Source organism: Camelus bactrianus, chromosome 20, assembly GCF_048773025.1.
Source record: "Camelus bactrianus isolate YW-2024 breed Bactrian camel chromosome 20, ASM4877302v1, whole genome shotgun sequence".
Classification (NCBI taxonomy): domain Eukaryota; kingdom Metazoa; phylum Chordata; class Mammalia; order Artiodactyla; family Camelidae; genus Camelus; species Camelus bactrianus.
The window spans coordinates 31,190,170-31,201,678 of record NC_133558.1 but is presented as its reverse complement, the minus strand read 5'-3'; the positions used below and the strand labels follow the sequence as shown (position 1 = coordinate 31,201,678).

The following is an 11,509-nucleotide window of genomic DNA, read 5'->3' as shown; positions in this document are numbered from 1 at the left end:
ACAGGCACATAGTGCTGGGGCCAAGCTCAAAGTGTCCCAGGCACAACTGGAGGGCAGCATGTCTGGAGGAGGGGAGGAAAGAGGGAGGCAGAGGGGTGAGGTTGAGGGGCAGGGATCCAGGTCATGCAGAGCCTTGGAGGCTGGGGTAAGCCATCTGGACTTCATTTCAAGTGCAGTGGGTGGCTTAGAGCAGAGGCGTGATGTCATAGATTTACACTTTTTTCAGGGCTTACTCTGGTGCTCTCTGATGGATGGATTTTATAGGAGAAGAGGAGAGGAGGGGAAAGTAGCTCCAGGTTTATTTATTATGTTGACCTAGGGGAGGATGGGTGCAGTTGGTGGACAGAAGCTGTGGGTTTTTTTTTTTTAAATATGTTTTTATTGAGGTATAGTCAGTTTATAACATTGTGTCAATTTCTGGTGCACAGCACAGTACTTCAGTCATATAGGAACATGCGTATGTTCATTTTCGTATTCTTTTTAATCATACATTACTACAAGATACTGAATATAGTTCCCTGTGCTATACAGTATAAAATTATTGTTTATCTATTTTATATATAGTAGTTAGTATCTGTAAATCTCGAACTTCCAGTTTATCCCTTCCCACCCTCTTCCCATCCTGGTAACTATAAGTTTGTTTTCTATGTCTGTGAGTCTGTTTCTGTTTTGTAAATGTTTGTCTTTTTTTTTTTTTTTTTTTTTAGATTCCACATATGAGTGGTATCATATGGTATTTTCCTTTCTCTTTCTGGCTTACTTCACTTGGAATGACATTCTCCAAGTCCATCCATGTTGCTGCAAATGGCATTATTTTATTATTTTTTTCTGGCTGTCTAGTATTGCATTGTATAAATATACCCAACTTCTTTATCCAGTCAATTGTTGATGGACACTTAGGTTGTTTCCAGAAGCTGTGTTTTTAATGTTTCTCAAATTTCCTTCTACATGATGGGGATGACCTTGCTACATCTGGCCCACTTGTCTTATAAAAACAAGCTAAATGAATATGCTCTTAAAAGTAATGTGAGATTTTATTACTGTTATTATTTGTTAATATTCTGCTACTTTCAATTCCCTGTACTTCATTTTCAAAAATTTTATGACAATTCCCGTGTCTATTTCTTTATTCTTTTCAATAAATATAATTTATTATATACATAAAAAATATTTTGCTCTGCTCAGAGTTTTGGAAAACCTTAACCAAGAGTTACCAATAAAACACACCCTCATAGAATGCAGGGAAATGAATGCTAATGCAATAGCTGACATGCTTTTGAAACTTGAAACTGATCAGATAAAATTCAAAGGAGAAGCTGGAAACTGAAAAAAAGAATTTTTTTTTTAAGTTAGCAGATTTGCCTTTGTTCTGGGTGTGGGAGTGCAGATATCCAGGAGTGCAAAGATCTGTTGATAGTTGAAAGTTTATATGTGGCAGCAGAATTTCCGGAGAGGGCTGTGAACCAGAGTTGAATAGGATTGTTTCCCTTAGTGAAGCAGTCTCTCTCAGAGGAAACCTGAACTTTCCCTAGTTGATGACTGACTAAATTTTAGAGGGCCAGGCAAGAATTTCAAAGTTGTTTACCAACTGGGGTAGGCCTGACCTTCTCAGTGGTGGGACAACCAACTGCCACAGTGAGGCAACCCTGTTTCTCTTTCCTGCTTCATTTTGACATGCAACTTACTAGAAAGAGATGCATCTGCTTAGAAAAACACAGAGGTCCTTCTTCCTTCATGTCGTGTACAGTGAAGATGCAGATCTTAGTGACTGAATGGTCCCCTGGTTCTCTTCTCCTGCTGGACCCCATTAATTATTTGTTGGCCAGTGTGTCTGAATTTCAGCTTGAAGTGGCCAGGCTGGCGGTTCAAATTGCAGACAAGATGTGACAATGGTTAGGGCATCTTTAAGGGAGAGGTTAGTTTCTCCTGGAGGCCACAGATCTATTCTGTTTGACTTATATAATGTTTTGAAATGTTGAATGAGCTGCCCTCCTTTACAAGTCAGTATATTTTACATACAAATATAGTGTCCCAGCTTTGGGAAAAAAATGAACTTCTGGTAACGTGAAACTCTCATTCCTGCATGGCAGCCATCAGCTGGAGTAGAGTTGGACCCTTTCCGATGGTCCCATCTGCCACAGCCCCCAAGTCTGCATTCTCTGTTACACAGGTCCTGCTGGGCTCATGTAAGTTACCTGGCTGGTATTGTTAGCGGATGGGGAAGCCCCCTAAAAACCCGTCTTCTGGCCATGAGAGAATTCACAGTGGAGACAGAGGGCAGAGTGAAAGCCGCTTTATTGCTCAAAAAAAAGGAAAAGAGGGAAAGACAACTGAGTGAGGGAGGGGTAAGCCCAGGTGTGTTGACCCGAGAACTCCCCCTTCTGTGGTCCTTTTTTCTGTCTTGTTTGGTGCTTCTTATCCTCTTTCCATTGGCTGCTCTTTTCCTGCGTGCTTTCCAGTTCTGCTCTGTGGAACAGTCTGCAAAAACACAATCAGGTAACTAAGGACCTTCAAACAATGTGATCAAGCTAGCGAGACCCTTAAACAATGTGGTTACGTATATTAAATCGAGTCAGGGCTTTGTGTTTCCATAAAGCAGCCTTTTCCATTCCCCAAGCAAAAGTATTGCCTAAAGCCAACTCTACGTTAATTTTAAACAGATTCACTTTAAACCTTCAGAGAAGTCTCAGACAATAGGTCCCAGGTTCAGTTTCCTAGCTCCTCACCTCCTTCAGTAACCTGATAGACTTCTGATCTCGAACCCCAGGTTTAGGGTTATCTAGTCAGGCCTGCCCATTCCACATGCACCCCGCTTCAGTGCAGGAGTCCCTTCTCCAATATCCTTGATGGTGGTCCACAGACCTGGGCTTAAACTGCTCCTCTGATAGAGAGAATATGGTACTTGTTGAAGAGCTCCAGCTAGCTGAGTTCTTCTGTCTGGGTCCACATAGAACACACCCCCTTTCCTTAGAACTGGAGCTGTCATGTGCCATCTGGCTTTCCCCAGAATAAACATCCCTTGTTCCTTCAGCAGCTCCTCATGTGACTTGTTGCCTTGTTCCCCCATCAGTCTGGTTATTATTGGGTTCTTGTCCCTCTGAATAAACTTTCATTTGGCAAAGTCCTTAAAGCCCCACCAGTTCATTCAGACGGGGTTTAACTGGCGTGGGACGTCCCAGGATGCTTCCAGTATGGGCAGCAAACTGCCCAGGGACCTTAGATAACTTAACCATTTATGACCTTCAAGCCAAATAGGGCCCCAAACATTTGGACATTTGCAGACTGGAGCCAGATGAGTTCCCATGTTCAAAATGTGAATAGAACCAAGTCATTTTATTTTACTTGTAGCTGTTGGGTTCTTGTGCTTATAAATACATGCAAAATTAAATTGCTTCCTCAGTAGGGAACTGCTTCTTATTTTGCTCTTTTGACCATATCTCTTTTCTTAGGTTGTGAAATGATCACACAAGAGTTGAACCTACTGTGTCCAAGATAAGAGGCTTTAGATAGGTTTCCAAAAGTCGCTTAAGGGTTACGCATTTGAGATCATGTCCATTGTAAGTTTTGATTCCATTAGCTAATGTGGTAGAAAGAAAATAATATTGTTAGAATAGATATTATCTTTTCTCTTTCCTAGTTTCAATATTAGCAGGTATGAAGTAGGAACTTTTTGCTGATGCTTTTAAACGGAATCATATATCTTCTCTAAAGGTGGAACCAAAATTGAAGATGTTGAGTTGAGTTTCAGGCTTTACTATTTAAAAAATTGTTGATTTTTTTTTTTTACAGTAAATATTCTCATTGATTTCAAGTATTGGAAAAGAGAAAAGCAGAAAGAGGGATTTAAAAATTACCTTTAGTTTCTAACCCTGTGAAACTCTCTAAAGGAGATAAACTTTGTAAACATTTCTATTTCTTTTAATTTTGTTTCTTCTTATTTTTGTTGTCCCCTTCCCCCACTTCCTTTTTTCTTTTATGTATCTGGGACCATAGATAATTCTCTTAGTCCTCTACATAACATTTTACTTAATATTAAACAAATACTTTTCATGGTCATCCAATATACATCTTTCTTAAATATCTTCTGTCAATTATTTCTTATTAGTAAAACAATACATTTTATTGTAAAAAATGTGAAACACATTGGGGGAAAAAACACCTGTAATTCCACCACCCTTATTATATTATTTAATAATCTTTTTAGTATGGACTTTTACCTGGTAATTTTATATTCTTTTTTTCAATTAAAATTGTATGGTAAACAGTTTCCTAGGCCATAAAGAATGATTTTGTAAATATCATGTTAAGAACTCACTAAAATCTCAGTGATGATATTCTCTCATGGTTTGACATATGTTGGCTCTTGTAGAGTTGGAATAAATAGGGCGTTCCATTTTTAGGGTTTTACCTCCCTGTGTTGTGTATAAGATTTTGCATGTCTGCTGATCTCAGAAATGTACTGAGAAAGTCAGAGGTTATGGACAATTGAAGGCTTGCCAATTTGCTGTCCAAAAATCAGGATACCTCTTTATATGCCCACTAGAATTGCTGACTTTGCTTTGGGAAGCTTAGCAGTGTTTAAGAATAGGCAAGTCCTGAGTTCCTAGCTTTTTGTTTACTAGTTATTGCTCCGTCTGTCTAGTTACATCTTTCTCAAAAAAAAAAGTTTGTCTTGGCTGGTGGTGGAGGTAATAGATTTTCAGACATTATGGTTATGGAGACTTCTGTATCAAGGGTTTTAGTCTTGTCACATTGGATTCTCTAGTTCTAATTGCCCAAAGTCAACATTAGGTTTTTCAGGGCCCTGGTTCTTGCATGTAAATCCATTTCTAGCCAAGTCACATCCCACGGTTGAGAAGAAGGCACTTTTCCGCGGAAAGAGAACTGTGAGAAATAAAAGACTTCCTGTGAATTATTCCTCTGTGTTCAGATTTGGGAGCCTCATGGTCGTCCTCTCAGAAATCTTAATAACCATCAGAGGATCAAAGAAGCCAGTGTCCCTGGAAGCCAGTGACTTACAGCTGATTATAGTAGTTCTTTGTTCAGAAAAGCAAGGAGGAATGTTTTCCTTTTAGCAACGTGGGAAATATTTGGTCCTCTTTACCTAAAATGCGTAACGCAGCCATGGAAGATTGGTGGCTGCTCGTAATAAAATCATGTAAGAGAACGGCTCACTTGAGAAACAAAGCTACGGAAATGGATCAGAAACTAGTACATAGAACTATGAGAAATTTTAAAAGATGAAGAGTACTTGACTTGTTTTCAGGAACGGCTTCGTTATATTGGGGGGGAAAAAGGACAAGAAAATGTTAAAGAGTAAATGAGACTGTTTAAATGTCAGAAGGCAACACGTGAATTAAATGCAAGCAGCCGTGTGGAGCGGCGTGGTTTATAGGTGCTTGGGGGGCACTGGGGGAGGCTGATGCTGTCCCTGACTGAGCCAAGACCTCCGACTCAGGAGGGAGGAGGCCGGAGAGAGCGGGGAGGGTGGGCTTTGTCCGGAACTGACCCGAAGGCAGAGGGGCTTCAGCAGGGGCGTCATCCCTGCCGCTCTGGGTGCTCCTGGGAGAAGAGCTGCCCCTCAACTGTAAGGAACTGGAGGGCAGGGTGAAGGAGGGGGTGTTCATTTAAAGAGAGAAGCCTTTCACCGAATGGAGAGAAGGGAGCTAAGGAGTAAAGAAGGGGCTGCCATGAATTCACAAGGACAGCCCGACTGCAGCCGTGGGTGTAGCTGTGCTAGTGCACAGGTGGGGGCTCCAGACCCCTCTCCTTTACATCCCCTGCCGGCCCCCAAACACGCACCTCTGCACACATGCATGGGTCACCAAGGACACACACAGACCCCGTTCTGCCGTGCCCAAGTCATTCCTGGGTTAATTCAGCAGACGTTCATTGTATGTCTGGTAAGCGAGAGGCCCTCACGGCGGGTGCAGCGGGAAATACATAGCCCTGCCTGCGGGACACAGGTCCACACTCGGGTGTATTGCGTGCAAGCATCTCTCACTCATTCTTGTCTGAAGCTTGGCCACCAGAGCCAGAGGGTGCGGGGGTAGCCACAGTGGATCACTGCTTGATGGGATCTGATTTGGGGGACATTAAAAGTCCCTCTTTTTCTCCAAAACATCTCTCCCCACTAGCATATGATTCTTTCCTTTAGGGTAACTTTTGGGGAACTTTGAGAAGGTGTCTGCAGGAGAAAGGGCTGTAATTTGGAAGTTGATGAGGGAAAACTCCTGAACACCCCAGGACCTCTTAGCAGCTTGTTAGGTTAGGAGCTGTCACCTGGAGAAGCCAAGGTCAAGAGCTGAGGGTGTGGGACATTTGGTAATTATGGAGAGGCAGGCCAGGATGGTGAACCACAGGGGATGATGCCCCAGCATTACCAGATCACTAATCACCTGAAAAGGGAAGGAAGGGCAGTGAACACAAAGTTCCCTAAGAAATGTGGGAGAAATGCTAATTATAGTGCTCAGGGAAATGAGAGCCCTAATGAAACCCATAGATTGGATCAGCAGAACCACCTGGGGACAAAGGAGATGGGGAACACGAGTGACATCAACCTGCAAAGGAAAAGACTTCCTGTTGTCTTGCTGGACTCCTTGGCTTTATTTAGTTAACAATTATTGAGCAACTACTTCCCTGCTGCCAATGCAGGAGGCTAGGAATGCAAAATGCGTATGTTAATGTTTGCGTTTAGCTACGGGCAGATCCACTGTTTTCCTCCATCAGGAGACACCACACGTGGCTTCTAAGTTTGCTCTATGGGGGAAAAGGAAGGGTTGGAGATTTAAGTGTCCTAGACCAGCTTCCATTCAAATGCCCATTTATCGGAAATCAGTCCCATGGCCCCCTCCTGCCACGAGGGAGGCCAGGGAATTCCGGGAAGGACATAGATATTCAGAAGCATGAAGTTCCGTGCCATGAGCCTACATCTTCCTGCAGAATAACTATGCCAACTAGTTAGCACCCCACGAGAATCAGTGGGACCAAAACCCACATGGATCGTTAAATGTGGCTCAGATCGTGTTAGTAACCAGTGTGTGAGAAACTACTGGAATTCGGAATTTATTCACTCAGCAGGTGTCTATCAGTGCCTGCTGTGTATCAAGCACTGTTCTAGGTCCTGGAAATACAGCAGGGGAGAAAAAAAAATAGTCCACATTTGTTACACTCACAGAACTGACTTTCTGGTGGAGGAAGATAAAAAAAAATTAACAAATAATTAGCAAGTAATCCAGAGCATATTCTTTGGCCATAAATATTGTAGAGAAAAATAAAACACATGGGAGAAATAGGGCATGTGTTTGTGTGGAGAGAGGGTAGGGCTGTAATTTTAAATTGATCAGGGAAAGCCTCAATTAGGTGAGGGTAACATAGAAGTGAAAACCTAGGGGTGAGGGAGCCAGTCATCTGGGTATCTTGGCAAAGAGTCTTCCTGGAAGAGGGACGCAGGTGCAGATCCCAAGGTGGGGCAGGGCGTGCCTGGTATGTTTGGTGAGTGGCAGGGAAGACGTGAGTGTGTGGTGAGGGCACAAGACGGGCAGGGATGGCATGAGGCGTCTGCTGAGTGCAGACGGTGTAGAGCCCTCTGTGTTACCGTAAGGTCTGTGGCTTCTGCTCTATGTCATATGAAGCCACCTGGGGGATCCCAGCAGGGGAGTGCCAGGGTCACTCTGGCTGTTGTGTTGGGATTAGACCATAGAGGCGAGGGGAGAAGCAGGGAGACCAGTTAGAGGTTATTCTGATTCAAGAGAGAGAGAAATGATGATGGCTTGGACCATTTCCATCACCCCCAAAAGCTGAGGGGGTATTTTAAAGGGGAAAAAGTGATGCACAAATATAAGATAGTTTTTGTCGATAAGTTGCTACTGTAGGGCCTCATTGTAATGTCATTTATTATTACCACGAGTCTGGTTTTATTCAGACATTTTAGTCAGACATTTATTCCACACCAACTGCGCACCAAGCCCCCTATAGGGCCCTGGGGACAGCAAGTAAGATCTGACTTCTACCTTTGGGAAGCTCTCAGTGTGGCAGGATTATAGATCACGGAAAATATAACATCACCAGCACCAAAAACAATGCCAGCTGCGGCAACATGATTATTTTATAAATATGTTGGGAACATTAGCCAAAATGTATTGAGTGTTTACTTTGTGTTAGACATGTGCCTGTGGGTGCTATTATGACTATGATATGCAATTGTTGTAATTATTCTATTTTGATGGTCTCCCTTATAACCAAACTAGACTGCTACAAAGTTTGTGTAACCTCATATAACAGCTTAAAAATGTTATTTCTGTGCTCTGCAGCCCAGCGTTACCAAGGACTCTGACACCCTAGTGCTGGTCAAAAACCCATTCCAGAAAATGCATGCGCCACTTTTTCCAAAATCTCTTCTCCCCTTAATAACATACAAAATCATGTTACTAGTACCTTCATCTCCCTGGTTTGCCAGCCTACAAAAGTCTTCCTTATTGCATGTCTTTTTTTTTTTTTTTTTTTCCTTTTAATAACCTGCCTTGAAGAAAGTTAAGCTGAAACGTCTGCTCGGCTTCCAAGATGCTGCCGCCCAAATCACATGCGCTTCTCTGCCTCTGCAGCTGCCTAGCACTGGTTCATCCTTTTGACTGGCAAGACCTAAATCCCATTGCCCAGATTAAATTATCAGGTAAGAGGCAGATTTGTTCCAGGGCTTGAGCTACTGTTGCCAGCCTCCTGGTGGTCCCAGGGAAGTTGCGTGTGTGGGCTTCTAAGAATATGGCAGTGGAGAGCCTCCCTCTCCTGGAGGAGGGGAGGGCCTCACTCTCTCCTCTTCCTACGAAAACTAGAGCAGCGCCTTCTTCTCCAACATCAGGACTGCAGGACGGCCCAGGAGGAGGCATTTTCAGACAAGCTGGAAACTCAGGTCCCAGTCACTGAGGAGAAGGTCCTCATCGCCCCTTCTCTGCCTCACAGCCCTAACCCCCTCCCACCCAGCACAGTAACACACCTCCCTTGGAGTTCCCCCAGAGGCAACCCTGAAACCCACCCCCACAAAGGTGAGGAAGAGGCAGGTGTCTCCATCAGCAGGTGTCGTCCTGTTTGGTTGTGGGAAAGGATGACAACTGAGAGTCTGGGATCTAGAGAGAGTCAACCTGTCTGTCTACTGACAGGGAGCAGCAGGGACCAGTAGGCACTGGGAGCTCCAGATGAGAATAGATGTGAATCACTTGCTTTTATTTACCTTGCAGTGGGAGGCAAGGAAAGGAGGATGGCTTAGACAGGCCCAGGAGTGTTGGCCAGAGTAGGACAGCCATCTCCAGGGGGGGACATCTGCCATCACCTAGAAGGACCTCAATTGCAAAACGATTACGTCTGGGGCTTCATGACTTCCTGCTAATGCCAGAGGGTTGTGATGCATGAACGCCTCTGTCTGGTCCCCCCAGGGGAGCAGGGCAGGGTGGCCTCTGAAAGGTGCCCTGTTGTCTGTACCCACAGACTCACACACCTGGGTAGATAAGGCTGCTCTGAACCTCGTTGTTCAGGCTGGATGGGTGACTCCTTACTGTGACATTTCCAAAAGACATTTCATAACTCAGTGCCTTATAAATTTTGCCCGCTTCATAGTTGAGAAAATGAATGCATCAGCGTCAGGGGGAAATAAATGAAGAGGAACTTTATCTTGTATCCGCATCTGCCTAGCAGGTGGCATCGTATCTCACAGGTCCATTCATGTAGCAACTCTTACCAGGAAGCTGAGGCATGAGTAACACACTGGTGACTAAGACAAAGGGCTTATATTCAAGGAGCTGGCAGCCTGGTTAAATTCATTTTCCTATTACCTTTTCCATCAATTGGGAACAGGTAGCATCTTACATGATGAGCAAATTCTCACCAAGGAGACATTTATATCACTTTCTATTGGTACAGGGTGGGAATTTCAAAACATGTTCTATGTCCCCTAGTGTCTGAAAATCATTGGAAAGCTATTGTGGGACAGACAGAAACTGCAGGACACTGCGTTATTCATCTCTTGATACCCAAAAATAAATGCATAAATATTTTTTAAATTAGAAATCGTTTTTCAATAAAAGATGAAAATAATAGATGATTATTTGTATTATTCTTACTAAATGGAGCCATAGAAAATACTGTTATGCAGGTAAAATGCTTATAAGCAAGGCTAGAGATATCCCGTTTGCCAATGGAGGACGTAAGGCCATATAAAAAATGTAATTTTCCTGGCATGTGTACAGTCCATCTCTAATCCCAGGAAGGGTTATCAGGACTATTTGACAAATGAATGTCACCAAAAATGTGTAATAAGATTAATAGCATACCTTAGGTTCTAACGCTCCTATTAAAATAACGCTGAATTAAAGTAGGAAGTGACATAAATTTATAAGTTCTGAACCACAAAACTAAGTCCTCTAGAGAGTGGCCGTTCCACCTGGCATGTCTCCTCCCTGCCTCTTCCTTTGTGGTGAGTCCTGACAGATGGTTTGAGGATAGGAAATACAGAACCATAACCAGATTAGCTGCAGGCTGGTGAACCTTTTCTGCAGCTGCCCTGGCAGTAACCAGCCACAGGGACCTGGAGACCTATAACCCCAGCCTGGGTCAGCGCCAAGTTTGCCGAGACCGTCTCAGGGGTCAGGCGTCTTGGGATGGGCAGACCTGCGGCCTCCCCTTGACCCGGGCTCCCGATTGCTGACGGATGCTTTTTGGTGGAGCAAGCCTCAGAGGACCAGGGCGCACCTTGGGTGATGAGACAAGGTTCCCAGGGCCCAGAGGGAACTGAGATCTCACAAGGGGAGCCTTGTGCACCTTGGAACCTTCCCAAGGCTCTAGAACTGAACTCCCAGCTCCAGAGGTGGCGCCTCCGAGGCAGCTGCGAGTTCTCCGGGGCCCCTCAGCAAGTCTGCGAGCCAGGCCACGGCTGCCCGTGGGCGGGGCCGCCGCGGGGCATGGGCTGCTCGCCCCGGAAGGCCTACCCTGCCACCCTCTGGGCTCGACGTCTGCCCGTTACCTCACGAAGGACCGCTCAGTAGACAGTCTTAAATGGGGGAGAAAAAGCCTTTCGTAATTCTAAATAGACCCTAATATGTTAGCCTTACAGGTAAAGCTTTCTGAAGAAATGTTTATGAAGAAATGCCTTGGGTTTTGAATCTACCCGGAGGAAAATGGCATGGCCTCGTTTAGATCTGCTACAACCATTTTAGGGCTTGAGTTTGGGTAGCCAGAGTCAACTAACTCTAGGGAAGGGGCGAACACTACCAGCGGTCTGCCTGTTACGTGTTCTGTGTGGGCTATTTGGCTTATATTATCACTTTATCCTTACAAGTATCCTGGGGGCTGGCCAAGTGCTTTACCCCCACTTCACCAATGAAGATCAGAGAGGGGAGTACATTGCTTAGGCCAGAGCGTCGTAGCTTGTCAGATGGACAGCTGGAATCCAAAATGGGATCACCTGGCTCCAATACCAGGGTCCATTCATCTCAGCCACTGTCTTCCTCGGAACTAGCCC

At 44.5% G+C, this 11,509-nt stretch overlaps 1 protein-coding gene across 2 annotated transcripts in view; it reads left to right on the top strand.

The window, feature by feature from the left end:
• Positions 1–11,509, top strand: part of PLA2G7 (phospholipase A2 group VII) — a 28,331-nt gene that overhangs the window by 2,957 nt on the left and 13,865 nt on the right. The window contains exon 2 of one of the 2 annotated variants that reach the window (XM_074348859.1): positions 8,529–8,671. The exons of the other annotated variant lie outside the window; for it this stretch is intronic. Coding sequence (XP_074204960.1) covers positions 8,563–8,671 — 109 coding nt within the window. The 5' untranslated portion in view covers positions 8,529–8,562. The remainder of the gene's footprint in view (positions 1–8,528; positions 8,672–11,509) is intronic. 2 annotated transcript variants of the gene reach the window in all.